Here is a 15,821-nt window from a genome sequence, read left to right on the forward strand (position 1 = left end):
TTCGACTTTTGTCAAATCGCGATTCCCGCCTGACCCCCCACTCCCCCATCCCTTGTTTGAACTTCAAATGAATGTGATGTCTTCACTAACTTCCCCCTCCTGCCCAATGAGATTTACCAGGAAGGGAACCCCCTCTCCACCTTGTAAAACATTCCCTGTGTCGGAGCGTTACCTGCTGCCAATCACAAATACGAACAATCGACCAAAAAAACAGAACAAACTCAGGGGTTAAAGTGGGCCGGAACGGTCCGGAGCGGCATTCCGAAGCGTTCGACGCGGAAGCAAATCAATCTGATGTCCCGTTTCTCTCTTAATAAAGCTGCACCAGCTCAAGTTTCAGCTGAACGGAAACACGTTTTAACGACACAACGTCGGCTGCTGGTGTTAAACAACGAGGTGAATTTTGCTGCAGAGGTTGTCAAAGTTAAGATGAGTGTGAATCTGTTCAAGCATGTGTTTTTTCTTTTATATACAGTGTATTGTATAACTTTATTAGTTTTCACTACTTCTTAATTTAGCCTTAGAGTTCCAGTTCTTTCTGTTGCTGCGGGATCCAGGGATCCCCTACCTGCCAAATCCCACTTTAACCCTTGATCAACCTGATGCTCCCCTGTCCTCCCTCCCCTGTGACGTTCGAAGGCCTCGATTTGAAGATGCTGTGTACACCCAACCTCAAGTGGCTCCGACCTATGCGAACCATTTAACCCCCCTCCCCCTGTACTGTACTCTTCACCTTTTTCTTCGACCCTTCTGTCGCTGTTAATTCGAATTGAGGAGCATCCTCAGCGACAGGCGAAGAGGGTGGGGGGGTGGGGGGGTGGAGGGGTTGTATTTAAAAATGGAATCAGACTGGAATGGGACTCACATTGGATCTGAATTCTGACACCGCTGTAATAATTCTCCCTTTGGCTGGAACCCTTCGTCGTCTGTGCGTGATGTGGGTGATGTGACGTGACCCCAGATGAAAAAAAAAAAGAACAGGAACTTGAACCTTAAACGCTGGTTCGGCAAGACTAGTGTTAAAAAAAAAAAAAAATTATTTTCTGTGCAAGAAATCCCAGTGGACAGAAAAAAAAAAGGTTTCTTTATTAATATTGTGCTTTATTTTGGGTTTTCAAAAGAGAATCGAACTGTTCTTCCAGACAGAAAACAAGCAAAATGCCAGCTTCCGTGTGTGTGTGTGTGTGTGTGTGTGTGTGTGTGTGTGTGTGTGTGTGTGTGTGTGTGTGTGTGTGTGTGTGTGTGTGTGTCCGTTTTGCCTGTTTAGACCAGATGGAAGCGTTTTGCTGTTTTTATTCAGTCCAGTCTTTCAACCTTACGTTGCTTCTTCTCTGAGACTCTCTGCACTTGTTGCAAACAATGCTGGAAAAAACCTCTTTTCACAACCCCCACCCCCACCCCCCACCCCCCGGTCTGGTGTCAGAGGGCATCTGGTTCCAAGTGGAGGCAGACCCATTTTAAAAAAATCCCATATGAGACCAGAGGTTCTGTACCCCACCCTGTTTGACCTTCCTTTCTGCTCCGATTCGGCGTAACCTTAACATCACAGCTGACATTCCCCAAAAAGCCCCCCCCCCACTCTACCCCCACCCTATTGTGTGCACACGCCCTGTCCTCATCATATGCCTCGTTCTGGAAGGGGGGGGGGGGTCTCAGGTCAGAACTGAGCCGCGGTCCTCTGTCTGATGACACTTTACATTCCAAAGGCTCATGTGGAAGTCGCTCGGATTGGTGCAGGGTAACACTGGGGGGGGGGGGTCACTGATCAAATACCATAGAGTTGCAGGTTTCACATCTTGGTTAATTGAGAACATTCACTCCAGGAATGAGGTTAACCAGCAACATTTTCATTTATACTCTGTACAAATGATCGTGGTGTGTCCTGTATGATAAAAAAGAAATCATCACTACCGAGTGGGGTTGTTCAACTCTGTCTGTCCTTGGTATCCACCCCCCCCTTCAGTCCCTCTTCTCTTTGTAGGTACATCCGTGGGGTGGTGCACAACGATAAATATCAAGCATTTATTTATCTATTTATTTATTTATTTTTCAAGCCTGTACAGTGTATATAAAAATATAAATGTGTATATAAAACAGATACTTCTGGTACTGTTATGAATCATTCAGAAGTTAGAACTATGTCAACAAAATGTGAAACCTACCAAAAAAGACCAAAGAAAGAAAGTTTCCATTCTGTCCTGTGATATATTTGAAATAGACGGGATTTTTAGCTAGGATGAGTTTTCAAATCAAAGTGATGCAGAAATTTGTTCTTTTATTTTATTTTATTTTATTTTATTTTATTTTATTTTATTTTATTTTATTTTATTTTATTTTATTTTGTTTTATTTTATTTTATTTTATTTTATTTTTGAAGTTTAGAATTTTATTTAAATTATTCATTTTCATTTTTCTAGATTTTTTTTTTTATTTAAATTTTTTTTACTACATTTATTTTCTGAGCTTTAAGTGGAGGGAGTTTTAACAACTACTGTATACTTTACATAGTTTTGTACTTCAGTATGGGGGGGTTGCACACCTAGGAGCCTATCATTAGAGACATTCTCCCTGAGATGATCTAAAAGAAAAACTTTGCTCATGCATAATTTTCAGAAAACCTTATTTACCCACATCCTGGGTTCTATCTTGCAGAATCATCTCAGAGCATTTCTCTTTTTGCTCCTGCGTTCACGACTCCCCTGGCAGATGACTTTTTGATTTTAAAAAAATACATTTATTCATAAAAGCTAAATTACAAGATAATCACGTTGACACAAAATCCAAAAGAGATTCACACAAAAAGGAATTCACATCAAAAACATTCCTGAATGAAGAAAACTAACATTTATCAAACTGAAAACAGAGGCTCTTGTCTCCATGTTGAACATGCTCCATTCATATTCAAAGTACAGGACTTAAAACACAGAAGAAGAAGAAGAAGAACAGATTAAAAACATTCGTTAAAATAGAGAAGAGCGCTGCAAATCTCGTACACTCACTAAAAGCATGAAAAGACTGTCTCCTGAAGGGGACAGAAGGGACACTGGTTGGACACAACAGGGTTAAAAACAAAGATAAAAGCATTGGAACCGATGGCACCATGTAAAAGTCTCCACTGGGGGTCGGCTGTTTTTTTCTTGAGGGGAGGTTTGTACAGAAGTCTCCACTGTGGGTCAGGTCCATTTCCCGTCATCCTGTTGGCCCAGGTATTGGTGCTCTGTCACACAGGTTTTTCTTGTTCACTTTTACATAGTATTTGTACAGTATTTTGTTGTTGGCTGTGTGCAGGCTGATTTCTCGTTCATCTCCAAGGAGAGGACTCTCCAGCTCTCCAAACAGGGGACTGATGTGGACCTCTGGGAAAGGATCTTTATTGTCTGGCACAGTCCCTGTACTATAGTCCAGGAGGAGGCTTCTCTCCTTCCCGGAGAGTCTTTGCCTCCACAGTTGTAGCACCCGCTCGATCTCTGGAAATGTTGGGTTAAATGTTCTAGAGAACAGGAAGCCCATTCCACCACTCAGCGTGGTGTTATGGCTCAGGACCACCTGTCCTTCCCGCTCTTAGAACTACGTCAAAAAAGTGAAACCTACCAAAAAAGACCAAAGAAAGAAAGTTTCCATTCTGTCCTGTGATATATTTAAAATAGAAGGAATTTTAAGCTGGGATGAGTTTTCAAATCAAAGTGATGCAGAAATCTGTCAGCAGCATATTTTATTTTATTTTATTTTATTTTATTTTATTTTATTTTATTTTATTTTATTTTATTTTTGAAGTTTAGAATTTTATTTAAATTATTCATTTTTCTAGATTTTTTTTTTAAATTAAAACCTTTTTTACTACATTTATTTTCTGAGCTTTAAGTGGAGGGAGTTTTAACAACTACTGTATACTTTACATAGTTTAGTACTTCAGTATGGGGGGTTGCCCAACTAGGAGCCTGTCATTAAAGACATTCTCCCCTTCTGACATGATCTAAAAGAAAAACTTTGCTCATGCATAATGTTCAGAAAACCTAATTTACCCACATCCTGGGTTCCACCTTGCAGAATCATCTGAGAGCATTTCCCTTTTTGCTCCTGCGTTCACGACTCCCCTGGCAGATGAGATGAAGATGATGGTGAAGGTTGTGGAAAGAAGAAACAAGAGTACTTGAGATTAAAATTCCAGGGGAGCAGAGGATGAAACCGAGAGAGCCGTCACGACGCAGGAAGCAACGGTGGAGGATGACAGGAGCTGTGTGCTCCAGATAGGCTCAGTGGGTGTGCGTGGGCCAACATGAATACACTCTAAACAAGCTTCACACCAATGAAGATGTTAATTTTGCTTTGAGTCTTTTTTTCTTTTTCTTCTTCTCTTCAAGGCAGTGGATCGTGACAGCCGGGAAAGTTCACATTCAACTTCTGTCACAGAGCTTGTGTGGGATATTTAAGTAACTGATGAGGAAATGGCAGCTTTACCTGAAACCTTAAAATCTTTTACTAAAAGATTGAGCAAGCAAACACAGCACAAAGCTGTCTGTGCTTTGCCACTTATTAACTATTAATGATTGTTTTATACTACACACACAGGAGCATACGACATTTTAAATATTAGGTAATAAGCTTCCCACAGGAACATGAACGGAGGCCGTAATCCTCCTCCACATGAACTGGCACAGCGTCCAGAGGACGTAATCCTGTGAGCTGGACACATCCAGTTTCCTCCCACCGCTGGTGAAGATATACGATGAGACAGCAGAGGGATCCTTTCTGACATCCTCCGTCTAAGGACAAGGGGAGGATGTAAAACCTGACAGCGGGTGTTTACTCTTTAGCCTCCAGAGTGATGAGAACAAAAATCCACATCATCATTTGTCTCCCATCCTCCGGTTTGTCAAACAGCTGGCACCGGATCGTGTGTGCATTATGATTCTGCCGGTGTGCACGAGTAGGCTTGTAATCAGATTTTGAAATTCCGTGCACATCTCCCAGCCGAAGAACATTTCCCTCTTGCTGTCCGTACCAGCTTCTTCTAGAAACGACAGGATACACCACCAGGCGAGATAAATTAACCCATACTGATCCACGGGCGGCGAAAGACTTGTGACCTTGTTTGCATGGCTATGAATGGGAATTAAATGCAATTTAATGGGAAAAGGAGCATTTTGCTCAAAAGTTGTCTCATTTCAGTCTTAATATAAACCCGGCACCTACAACATGGTTAAAATCAGTTTGTTCTGAAAAGTAGAAATAAAATTATTTTATGCAGCTTGAATCTGAGCTTTGATCAGTAGCTCAATGCATAAAGATTGTCTGCAAATATAGCGGCTTTTAGCTTGTATTACTTTTGTGCACCGAAATAAATAGAAATATAGATGTTTATGTGTGGATTACAGGTGAGCAGTTTTCCAGAGGGATGAACATCAGATTCAATTTGACTGTCAATTAAAATGTTGCTATGCTGCCACCTTCCGACCCAAGCCGGCACTGCAAGAGGCAGAATCATTACATAACAGGAGTCATGGCCACCTCCAGCGTGTGACCTTTTCACCCTTAGGTATGTGAAGGTAGCAATAAAAGAATGTACACAACCAGAAAATAACAGCAAAACATCTGTTTATTAAATAACCCATAAAGGACAGAGATGAATGAATAAATGAATCACCTGGTTCTTATTTACCTGGCTGGTTCAGCGTGAGTCACACACATTGAGCAGCTTATTAATCCACTTTAATTACAAATATATACAATACAGTTATAGGAAGAATGCCCAGAACACATTATAAATATTATGTAGCTTTCATCTTCCCTGACGCAGAAACATCCAATGAATTCCAAGAATGCATAATAAGAGAACAAACTGGGTTCACCGTGATCGTATTTAACCGATGTGCCTGATGCAGCGTTGTATTCTGAGTCTCTATGATGTGTGCGACTGGAGGAACACAGCCGCCTCCTTTTTATTATCCTCCCAGAAAGATAAGACCAGTCTCTGAGAAGGTTTGAAGTCTTGTGGGCCTCACTTGACTTCTTTTTCCAGGTACTCCAAGCTGGGTGCGTCGAGCCTCTGTTCCTGGTTGCGATTTTTCGTGAACTCCTTCAGCATATCCATCACCTCTCCCTGGTAAACGTCAGGGGTGGGCTGAGCCTCTGTAAGGATGACAGATCCCTCACATTAATTCTTTTCACTCCTTTTCTTTATTAATTTGTAAAACATTTCTATCCTTTTTCATCATTTAATATCCTAAGAAGGAATCTCAGATATATAAAACAGAGCTCTTTTCTCACCCGTTGCCCAGTAATAGATATCCCAATCGTTGCTTGGCTCATTGATCAGCCTGTCGTACTGCATCAGTTGCTTCTCACTCATGCTATTCAGGTATCGCTTTGCAAAAAGACTGCAAGAGAAATGTGGGATTAGATAATCTTTACTTTAAATCAGTGGTTCTTAACCTTGTTGGACGTACCGAACCCTGCCGGTTTCATATGCTCACTCACCGAACCCTTCTTTAGTAAAATGTTGGGGGGGTTTTTTCAAATTCAAGACACAAGTATATGTTTTACTGGTGTATTTAATGAAATGTGCACTAATGCCACCTTTTTCAAAGAACAAAACCAAGACAGTGCATGAACTCAAATGAAATGACCTACCTGCAAATCAGTGTGACTTCTGCTGTTGTTAATGAGAGACCAGTTCAGATATGTGTGGCTTCACCTTGGCAACTCTTATGCCATTTTCTCAGCAAAGTCTGTTTCTGTTGTTTTCCACGCAGCTTAAGGAAGTGTTGCTTTATTTTTGCCAGTGCGAGATTAGAGTTGCTGAACTTGACAATGCAAATCATGCAGAACGTTGACTCCCATCATGTTCCGTTATACAGTACATGTAATACATGTTGCACATATTCATCTGACCGCTTTCTTTTTTTGCTCAACGTAGTTATTATTAATTAAAATATCAAGAAAGCAATCAGACGACGTACCATCATGACAGGCATAAATCGACTACTGAGTGCACAAAAATCTCCTGTAGCACAGGTAAGCTAATCGATGTAGCGTCACGTGATCACCTTCAGCCAGTGATGGCTAAGGGGGCGTGTCATCACGAATTGACACGATGTGTCAAACGTACACAGTGATTCCTGTATGTTCGGCAAAAACACCCAATACATCGTGTCGAGTGTTTTGTCTTGACCTCCATCTCCGCCGAACCCCTGAGACCGACTCACCGAACCCCTAGGATTCGATGGAACCCAGGTTAAGAACCACTGCTCTAAATGTAATAAACTGAGCAGCTGGTGACTCCTAGCTAACGTCACACTCTGGGAACCGAGGCCAGACGCTTCAGATGAAAACAGTACGGCTTAAACAAACCTGAGCAAAATGCAGTTCTCCAGCATGCCCCTCTTGCGACTCTCGTACAGCAGGCGGCGCCTCTTGATGTCGGTCGGCTCGCCGAGCCTCTCCTCCCAAGGAGGCAGAGGGATCTCAATCAGGTCACCTCTGGTGTCAGCAGGTGAGTCTCCACGGTAACCGCGAGTTGATGCCAGCCCCACAGCTGCTGGTTTCCATGCTGCCCGGCATACGCCTTTCACCAGCTTAACAAATGGGGGAAAAGTACACCTTTTAACAATCACCAACATATTTTATTGTATCATTTCATTCATGTCAAACAATTTAGTGAGTAATCTGTATAAAATCTGTAGGATATAGAATAAAATAGAAGAGAAGAGAATGGAATAGAACAAAATGCCTTTAATGTCATTATACACAAGTGTAAAACAAAATTCTGTTCAAAAGGTTCAAGTATATACTAACTATAAATACAAGAAAACAAGAACAAAATCAAATCAAAACAGTGATACAAAAACAATACATCAGAGAATATATTGACAATGAGCCCTGATCAGTGATCCATTACCCTTCAGTGTCCATGCCAGACTGACATTTTAGAACTTATGTTCTGTTTTGTACGGATAGGTCAAGGCTTATTTTGGGCAACTTACCTGCACATTACACCATAAAAAAACATAAAAAACATACCGTATTGATCTCATAGTTCATATTTGAGTGGTGTTTGATGTAGTTGATGTCAGGCCAGCTTTAAGTGTCCAGTATTCTCTTTTCTAGAAACCTTGCTGTTAATGTGCTTCTTGGTGACTTTTGTTTTGATCATCTAACGCTACAAGGGTTCGGTCGAGGTTGCTTCGTGAAATCCACGCCGCTTTCATAGTGCAACTGTTCTCAGTAGGACAAACTTTAGGCTCCAGAAACAACACCATACCACTTCACACAACATCTAACATCTAAACACGTTTCTACTATTTAGACATGTCAAATAGTATTTCTACATCACACTTAAGTCTCAATAATCGAATATAAATCAAGTCCCCAAAAATCTCAAACGCTCCGACGACGATGGCTTTAAAACTTTAGCTAAGAAACGAACATGTGAACAAATATAATGCCAGACAGAAACTCACCCCTTTTGATATAAAAGATGCCAACATTTTGACCCGCTTCCTCTAAAGGTCGACAAGCTGAACGCCTCTGAGTGAACTCCTCTGTCCGACCAACACAAGAGAAAAATTACAAAACGCCTGTGACGTCACAGGAAGTGCGGAAAGGTAACGAGGGGGGACCGGATACAGAAAGAGAATGATTCCATGGTGGCAGAATTAAAGGTAAACTGGAAAAAAAATTATGTATGTGAAAATGAATTGAGTACTCTATTACATTTTTCATGAGAAAACAGTAAAGAATAATATGGAAATGTGAAACAAATATAGGAGTGCGATTGAATTCCAGATCTCGCGAGATTTAGTTAAGGAGCTATCAACCAAGTTCAGTTTTCCATGATGTCTTCATGTTTGGGTCAGAAATGCCGGAGCGTGAATAGGTTCTAAAATGATTCCGAACTTAAATGTAAGGCGAAGGCTTAAGAATTTAAAGAATTTAAGGCAAATGAATCGTTCATAATTTCCCAAATAATAATTTATATTATACATGCGCGCAGACACACACACATGCATACATATATACATACATACATATACATATGTATCAGAAATTACAGCCGCAGTGTAAACTAAAAAAAATTAAATGAATGAATTTCGGTGAATACTGTACCTGAAACATCCGTTCAGTACAACCTGACCAAAGGAACCAATATTGTTTGTTGTTGTTATCCGGTAAAATATGCCTGACGCACTTGCGTTGTCGATTAGCATCATTAGCATTTTCACATCAAACAACGAGCCAAGGGTTAATTGTATGTATAGTTGTACATGAAGAAACGGAGTATCCGTGTTCAGTTAATTAATTGAATTATTATTTATCTACACCCCCTTTGTCTTTCCGTTTGCCATTTATTATAGCTGACAGTTAGCTACGCTTTCATTTTTTTCGGTTTCGAGTGGGATGTTAGCTAACGTGAATTAACGTAACATATCAGGATGATATGACGTTGACCTGTATTCAGAATTGGCCGTGCTCCCGTTGTTTGTCTGCAGAGGAGGACCTGCTGAGTGTGGGTATTCCGTTAGGAAACGGTTCATCTGTCATCCACGGTATCGTGTACCGGCCTACTGAATGGCTGCCGCAGGACGTGCAGCCGGACCGAGCACCTCCAACAAGGAGTGGGAGCTAAATGACGCTAATCAAAACGACGAAGTGAGTTTCACTTTTACTTGTTTGTAATGACAGTGAATGCAGTAACGATGGTAACACCGCGGTCTAGACGTAAAGTTTAAAAGCGTCACTCTTTAGAGAACGTTTTAGGTTTTAGTTCATCACAAATCTTGAGAGTACTGCTGAGCTACATCGGTGGAAGAACCTTCATCCATCATTCCTACGTAACGTTGTGTTGATGCTTTGCACGTGTACCAGATAACACTGTACTGACATTCTTTTCTTCAATCCCACCCAGGATTTGGATAGAATTGCAGAAGCAAATGAACTTTTTGACGCTGTGTTGACTGGCTCAGTCAATCAGGACAAGAAAGTGACCAAAAAAGTGGCGCCTCCTAGGGAGAAAGCAGTCAAAGAGAAGGCTCAGTCAGCACCAGGGAAGAGTTACAAGGAGGGAGGCTCACTAAGGAAACTGTCCTTATACATAGGAAATTTTCCTTGGGTGAGTATCGCTCTTTAATTTAGGTTCATTTTAGTAATTCCGATGTTGGTTTTTTTTCTCATTGGCATAGAGAAGGTAGTATTCATCAATCCACAGATCCACAATAGTTGTGCTGTTAGACTTCACAAAAGACAAATTTTGAAGAAATGTAGATTCCCTTTATTTTAAGTAGTTTTTCTAAAAGATGTTTCATCTGCTTGAAACAATTTCTATATTAAATTTTAAACAAATTTTCATTAAATTGATTATTTATGCTGTTATTTGGAATGCAAAATGCTCTTTCTTTCCTCGTATTTCCCCAAAGATCCGCAATGTACTCATGTCGATGCGATAATATAGGCACTTCTAAAAAGACAAAATTCAGATATTCCTCACCAATATGACAAGTGACCATCTATCCTCCTGTCAATTTTTCATCCTCTCTTTCTAAATGTGCTACAACCTCCAGTGGACATCTGATAACGACATCCTGTACATGGCGCAAATGTTGGGTGTGAGAGACATCACAGATATCAAGTTTTCTGAGAACAGAGCTAACGGCCAGTCGAGAGGGTGAGTCGTTGTACTCCGAGTGTCAACAAATGGTTTTGTGGAGGCTTGTGTTGACGTGGGTTGTTCCCTCTTTGCAACGCAGCTACGCAGAAGTGACAATAACCTCTGAAGAGTCTCTGAAAGTTTTGCTGGAAAAAATACCCCAATGTGAACTCAACGGGGAAAAGATAGATTGTCGCTTCGCTACTCGCCAGAACCTTGCCATATTTGAGGATGAAGCAAATAAACGTAAGAGTGTAAGAAAATACATCTGATTCTACATTTTGATGCAAATTTCCAATGTGACCATCACCCTGTGTTCTCTGCAGGCATCCCACAGCGAGCTCCTTCCAAAGATACAAAGGACTTCGAAGTTCCGGACAGGATTCCCTCGTTGTTTTCCCAGGAGCCAGACACTCCTTACATACCTCCCCTTTTTCCATCACAAACCCCCCCAAACAGGTATCCCTATTTACCCAACCCTTACTTCAGTCAGCCGCCACCTCTCTTCCCACACATGGCACCAAACATGCCTGCACCGCTGCCATCCCCGTTGTTCCCGCCTCCTCCGATCCACATCCCGAACCCACCTTCTACAAGTTTGCACGTCAATCCGGCGTTGTTCACCCCGGCACAAGACGGACACAGCAGCAAAGATTACAGCCAACAAAAGTAAGAGTTTGTGCTACTTCTTGTCCGAATATCACAAGCTATGAGATGAGAACAAGTTTGTTAATGTTGATGTGGAATGAAAATGTAAAGATTCACAGAGGAACTTTAATTATCATTAAACACACTGAGGGTAATTCAACCAATTTTGATTGAGCATTTTTATTTGAGCAATCAAGTTGCCTGGATGATTGAGTAATTCTGGCAATCTGAATTTTTCAGAGATACTCGTCAAAACACATGGGGAGATTATGAGGAGCTGATGAACAGGAATAAAGTTATTGCCAGCAGCGCCATCAGCAAGGCTGTGTCTGTAGCAACAGCTGGTAAGTACCACATACCACAACCTGTGAAGTGGGAGAAACCATACGAGACTTACTAAGGAGCTGATTCTGACTCATGGCTGATGGGAGTTGAACACTAAGCCAGACAGTTTGTGTCTTAAGGACACGGATGCACCGAACGAGAGGAAGAACTTAATTCATGACAGACCCTGACTTCTGTCATGGGTGAATGTGAGGAAACAGTGAAGAGCACTAAGTTCAAATGTGCTTGGAAATGTAAAAACTAAGCCAAATGAAGTAGCCACAAATGAGACACACCCCTTTGTGTCGCTTAAAGCATGTAAAAATTCTAGACATTGATGGATAAGTCTCACTCTCGAAATTTGTTTAGTTTCTTACAAACAATTACCTCCAAGGTTTGACTTAAGCTGCTTTTGCTAATGCAGGAGACTTTCGGATGGCCATGGAGACTCTGCTGACGGCCATCGCCATCATTAAACAGTCCAGAGTGTATGGAGATGAACGCTGCCAAACTCTGGTCACGTCTCTCAAAGACTGTCTGGTTTCTATCCAGGGCAACTACGACTGCAGGTCTGTGTTACATGTGTGCAGACGTGATGCGTCTTGTCTGTACAGAAAGTGAAGCTGCTGCTTGTTTTATTTGGGGTTTTTTTTTTCTTTTTTAATATCACATGAACGCACACTTTTTTCTGCAGGAGTAGCAGCCGATCTGGAGACGAAGACAGGGACCGGGATCGTGGCCGCGACAGAAATCGAGACCGGGATCGCGATAGAGATCGAGACAGAGACAATTCCGCAGGTTGGGATGGTGTGGGCGTGTCCCGAAGACGCAGGGATCACTCTTGGAGCGGCGAGCAGGACAAGGAACGTTCAAGAGAACGGGATCGGGAAAGAGAACGGCACAGAGATCACAGGGACCGATACCGCTAACTTGGTAAGCTCGTTTATCCTACACAAGAGACTGATCAAGAAGCAAAAATCAGTTAAGATTTACAGCCTACATTTATTTGATGTTCACTTTGAAGAAGTGTTCAAAAAACAAATTGTCTGCAGGATAGTGTTAAAAAACTAAAAAGGTGCCTTTATGGTGTTTTTGCTTTTTGAATCTACAGTTATGCTCAAAATAATAGCAGTGTCTATAAAAAGGTGAGGAGTCGGTCAACTCCGTGCATCACAGCTGTGAAGGAGTTCTCACAAACCATGGTTATGCAACAAAATACTAGTTTAGGATATTCAGCAAAGTTATACTGTACATTTTTGAGTTTTCACAGATGTCAACACTGCAATTTTTTGAACATTACATTTCTTGAGTGAAATATTATAAAATTTAACTACTGTATTTTTTACAATTTTCTTGCTTTGAAATTGAATGTGCAGTGTCCCCAATGTGTTTGTCTTCATTTAAGTACAATTTATTTGAAGAATTTTGACATTTACCCACCTTTTTAAAGACACTGCTATTGTTACGAGCATAACTATGTAAACGTGGCTTTGATAGGTTTATTGTTTTTCTTTCAGATTGATGGAGTGTTTTTTTTAAGTAGGAGGGGCTGGATTGTATTGTTCTGCTCCAAGCTGAATAGAAGTCTGGAGGAATATAAGGTGAGACTGAAGTATGCAGCAAGTTGGGTCTTGTTTGTGTTGTCCACTCCTCTGTACATACAAGGATTTTTATCTGCTATAAGTAAACATGGTTGTAATTCGTTGCTAGAAAATGAGATTTCATTGCTTGCATGTGTGACACCTCTGAATCACTCGTAATGTAATGTTTTCATCACTTTCTTTTGTATTAAATTTGCAAATTAAAAGCATTCCCTGAATATTTTCAGTGTTTCATGTCAACAGTCACTGACGTTCTACTGCATCTGCTCACAAAGGATCAATGTAAAGCATTCGTGTTAATTTATCAATACATTTAAACCTATATGAAGAAATTGACTGTTTATTTCCATGCCGACAAGTTGGATTTGAGCTCAGGCAGTCAGAACTGTCCAAGACGGATTTCCAAAGCAGAATGTCAACTAGTGTTAGGAGCCTTTTGACATTTACACCATTTTAAACTGGAAATGTTTGACAGCTTTGCGACTAAAATAAATAAACGACAGGGAATCCTGAATAGTTTCCGATGGTTTGAAGGGAATAATTGCCAAAAATGAAGTAACATAAAGGGCCGATACGATAGAGAACTAAATGGGGAGAAATAATTTTCACTACGTTCATACTTCTGGACGTAGTGCTGTGGTAGACAGTGAAGAAAATAAAAAGAATGTTATCTAACAGCTTTATTTAAGACAAAAGCATCTTGGTGCACGAGGTTCAAAATTTGTGGTCACACATCAACATTCTAGCACAAATCTGTCCATGTCAAAGCCCCATAACGTCCTTGCAAGTTGTTGGAAAGTTTCCAGTTGCAATCACTTTTCCAGTGGAGCATAATTCAGGAGCTTTTCAATAAGGTCCACGTGAGAGAGCAGCATCCTCCGACAGCAGTACCGCTTCAGACCCAGGGCATCAAGGGCATCACTTAAGAGAGATTCTAATGTTAGACTCAATGCATGGTAAACAGATCACTGAATAAGTGAAGTACATGGACACTAATCTGTGCAGGATTGACTTCAGGCCATTATATACTGCACTGAAACCCAACCGAAATCAACTTAAATCATTAAGGAAATATACTGTACTCTTGAAGGGCTTGATGGGTTTTACAATGTTGTAGGGTTGGGCATCAACAACTTGAGACAGCAAACAACATACTTGACTTAAATGCAATAAACTGTTAAATACAAATGTACAGCAATTTATTTACAGCTAACAAAAACGAACAAGTAATGATTACAAGCACATCTAAAGTTTACCCTTCAGTATACTCTGCTTGCAGCAGGCCGAGGTAAGCCTCCCACTTGTTCCCCACGATTTTCCCACACGTGAAGCAGCGAACAGGGATGATCATGGTGTGACAGCTGAGGACAACTGAGAAAGAGGAAGAAGCACAAGTCGATGAAGGTTTTAACTGAGTTAGTGTAACTTAAATAATAGCAAACTAAAGTGATTGTGTGTTCTTCGACACAAAAACGATAATGGAATAAATATTTGTGAACGATATGCTACCATCAATTTAATAATTGGAAAATGTTAAGTCAAATGACACCTTTTCTTCCTGGTTGTGAATCAAGAGGTTATCCAGGCGGTAATGCCGAGGTTAAGATGGTTTTGTTTTGTTAATTTAAATACTATATAAAGGTATTCTCGTTGAAACACAACACAGTTAATGTACATCAGTGTTAATACAGTAACGCTGTATTAGCGCTGTTTTCCCACGTTTATGCAGCACGCGATTAGCACAACAGTAATGTTAGCTAACTTTAGCTGTTGGTACCCTGCTGCTCATCGCTAATATATACAGGTAAATTACTTAATTGTAAAAATATACTCCAGAAATGTAATATCAATTATTTTGTTAACTAACCTTCACAATTCAAGTTCACACTGACAGATTAAATAAAATATTTTACGTAACCAAACAAACCCAGACAGAGTAACGTGCCTCCCCACTACACAACCGCCACAACACCACGACTTCCTGTTCGTGTTCTTCTTCTTTGATTTGGGTCAGACCTGATTTCCTGTGTTCGATATTTCAGAATAAGAGCATCATTCTCCAATCCACACTAATTGATTTAAACGTACCCAGTGGATTTGACAAGACATCCACATATCGGAGTGAAATTATACTTTTGTAATTTTGAATGTGAAAATAATAAACCAATTATAACATCGCCATAAATCTCTGTAATTGACTAAACAACATTTAACACCCCCCCCCCTTAGCACTGACTATAGCAGTTAATTTCTCTGAAGTCGGTGTTGAACTAAACCCGTTTTCAATGTGATTCCAAATGTATTCTATCTGGCAGCCAAATAAATTCGTAAACTCTCATTTGAATAGAAGAAAATACATAACAAGACAATCAGAGATGAAATAAGATGCTTTACGTACCTTTGTTTATTACAGGGACTCCTGGATGTTGTTCAGGATGTCACCATAGACAAAACTGAACAGCTGTTCCTTTGAGAATGGTGTTACCCCTCACCTAGGAAACGATTCAAGGTTTTCCTGGGCGCTTATTGCTAAATAATAATATAATAAGCCATGGCATCCGATCAGTTATTGCTAATCTAAGAACGAAAGCGCCCAGTGCTAAGGT

General features: G+C 40.6%; 3 protein-coding genes across 9 annotated transcripts; 1 reads left to right on the top strand and 2 right to left on the bottom strand.

Annotated features, from left to right (window-relative positions):
* Window positions 1-5,584: 5,584 nt before the first annotated feature.
* sdhaf2 (succinate dehydrogenase complex assembly factor 2) lies at window positions 5,585-8,588 on the bottom strand. 2 transcript variants are annotated; one of them, XM_068312020.1, is made up of 4 exons: window positions 8,460-8,588; window positions 7,351-7,574; window positions 6,268-6,377; window positions 5,585-6,129 (listed from the first exon to the last, which is right to left on the bottom strand). In XM_068312020.1, exons 1-4 carry the CDS (start codon window positions 8,484-8,486, stop codon window positions 5,999-6,001), a joined length of 492 nt encoding a protein of 163 aa, XP_068168121.1. In that variant the 5' UTR covers window positions 8,487-8,588; the 3' UTR covers window positions 5,585-5,998. The 2 variants fall into 2 exon arrangements, with proteins under 2 accessions (XP_068168121.1, XP_068168112.1); XM_068312011.1 differs by lacking the exon at window positions 8,460-8,588 and having other exon boundaries at window positions 7,351-8,453.
* A 56-nt stretch (window positions 8,589-8,644) lies between these two features.
* LOC137593317 (cleavage and polyadenylation specificity factor subunit 7-like) lies at window positions 8,645-13,424 on the top strand. 3 transcript variants are annotated; one of them, XM_068311977.1, is made up of 10 exons: window positions 8,645-8,660; window positions 9,489-9,648; window positions 9,905-10,108; window positions 10,557-10,660; window positions 10,743-10,888; window positions 10,969-11,311; window positions 11,531-11,634; window positions 12,039-12,183; window positions 12,309-12,547; window positions 13,132-13,424. In XM_068311977.1, the coding sequence occupies exons 2-9, from the start codon at window positions 9,568-9,570 to the stop codon at window positions 12,541-12,543; spliced, it is 1,362 nt and encodes a 453-aa protein (XP_068168078.1). In that variant the 5' UTR covers window positions 8,645-8,660; window positions 9,489-9,567; the 3' UTR covers window positions 12,544-12,547; window positions 13,132-13,424. The 3 variants fall into 3 exon arrangements, with proteins under 3 accessions (XP_068168078.1, XP_068168076.1, XP_068168077.1); XM_068311976.1 differs by lacking the exon at window positions 8,645-8,660 and adding an exon at window positions 9,200-9,247; XM_068311975.1 differs by lacking the exon at window positions 8,645-8,660 and having other exon boundaries at window positions 9,189-9,648.
* Window positions 13,425-13,880: 456 nt separating this feature from the next.
* On the bottom strand, window positions 13,881-15,794 carry polr2l (RNA polymerase II, I and III subunit L). Of its 4 annotated transcripts, none has more exons than XM_068312047.1 (3): window positions 15,614-15,794; window positions 14,472-14,586; window positions 13,881-14,136 (listed from the first exon to the last, which is right to left on the bottom strand). In XM_068312047.1, exons 2-3 carry the CDS (start codon window positions 14,564-14,566, stop codon window positions 14,028-14,030), a joined length of 204 nt encoding a protein of 67 aa, XP_068168148.1. In that variant the 5' UTR covers window positions 14,567-14,586; window positions 15,614-15,794; the 3' UTR covers window positions 13,881-14,027. The 4 variants fall into 4 exon arrangements, with proteins under 4 accessions (XP_068168148.1, XP_068168155.1, XP_068168140.1 ...); XM_068312054.1 differs by lacking the exon at window positions 15,614-15,794 and adding an exon at window positions 15,143-15,255; XM_068312039.1 differs by lacking the exon at window positions 15,614-15,794 and adding an exon at window positions 15,083-15,215.
* Window positions 15,795-15,821: the final 27 nt, after the last annotated feature.

This window comes from Antennarius striatus, chromosome 1 (assembly GCF_040054535.1).
Source record: "Antennarius striatus isolate MH-2024 chromosome 1, ASM4005453v1, whole genome shotgun sequence".
Taxonomy (NCBI): Eukaryota; Metazoa; Chordata; class Actinopteri; order Lophiiformes; family Antennariidae; genus Antennarius; species Antennarius striatus.

What these genes read in the sequence shown, in the direction of transcription:
- sdhaf2 (XM_068312011.1), bottom strand. Translation starts at nt 7,619, where the DNA reads ATGTTGGTGATTGTTAAAAGGTGTACTTTTCCCCCATTTGTTAAGCTG. An exon ending in GAGAACTGCATTTTGCTCAG is followed by an intron (nt 6,378 to 7,350) that starts GTTTGTTTAAGC and finishes TTTCTCTTGCAG; the next exon opens with TCTTTTTGCAAAGCGATACC. An exon ending in TATCTATTACTGGGCAACGG is followed by an intron (nt 6,130 to 6,267) that starts GTGAGAAAAGAG and finishes TCATCCTTACAG; the next exon opens with AGGCTCAGCCCACCCCTGAC.
- LOC137593317 (XM_068311977.1), top strand. Translation starts at nt 9,568, where the DNA reads ATGGCTGCCGCAGGACGTGCAGCCGGACCGAGCACCTCCAACAAGGAG. An exon ending in GCTAACGGCCAGTCGAGAGG is followed by an intron (nt 10,661 to 10,742) that starts GTGAGTCGTTGT and finishes TTTGCAACGCAG; the next exon opens with CTACGCAGAAGTGACAATAA. An exon ending in TGAGGATGAAGCAAATAAAC is followed by an intron (nt 10,889 to 10,968) that starts GTAAGAGTGTAA and finishes TGTTCTCTGCAG; the next exon opens with GCATCCCACAGCGAGCTCCT.
- polr2l (XM_068312047.1), bottom strand. Translation starts at nt 14,566, where the DNA reads ATGATCATCCCTGTTCGCTGCTTCACGTGTGGGAAAATCGTGGGGAAC. An exon ending in CAAGCAGAGTATACTGAAGG is followed by an intron (nt 14,137 to 14,471) that starts GTAAACTTTAGA and finishes ATCTCTCTTAAG; the next exon opens with TGATGCCCTTGATGCCCTGG.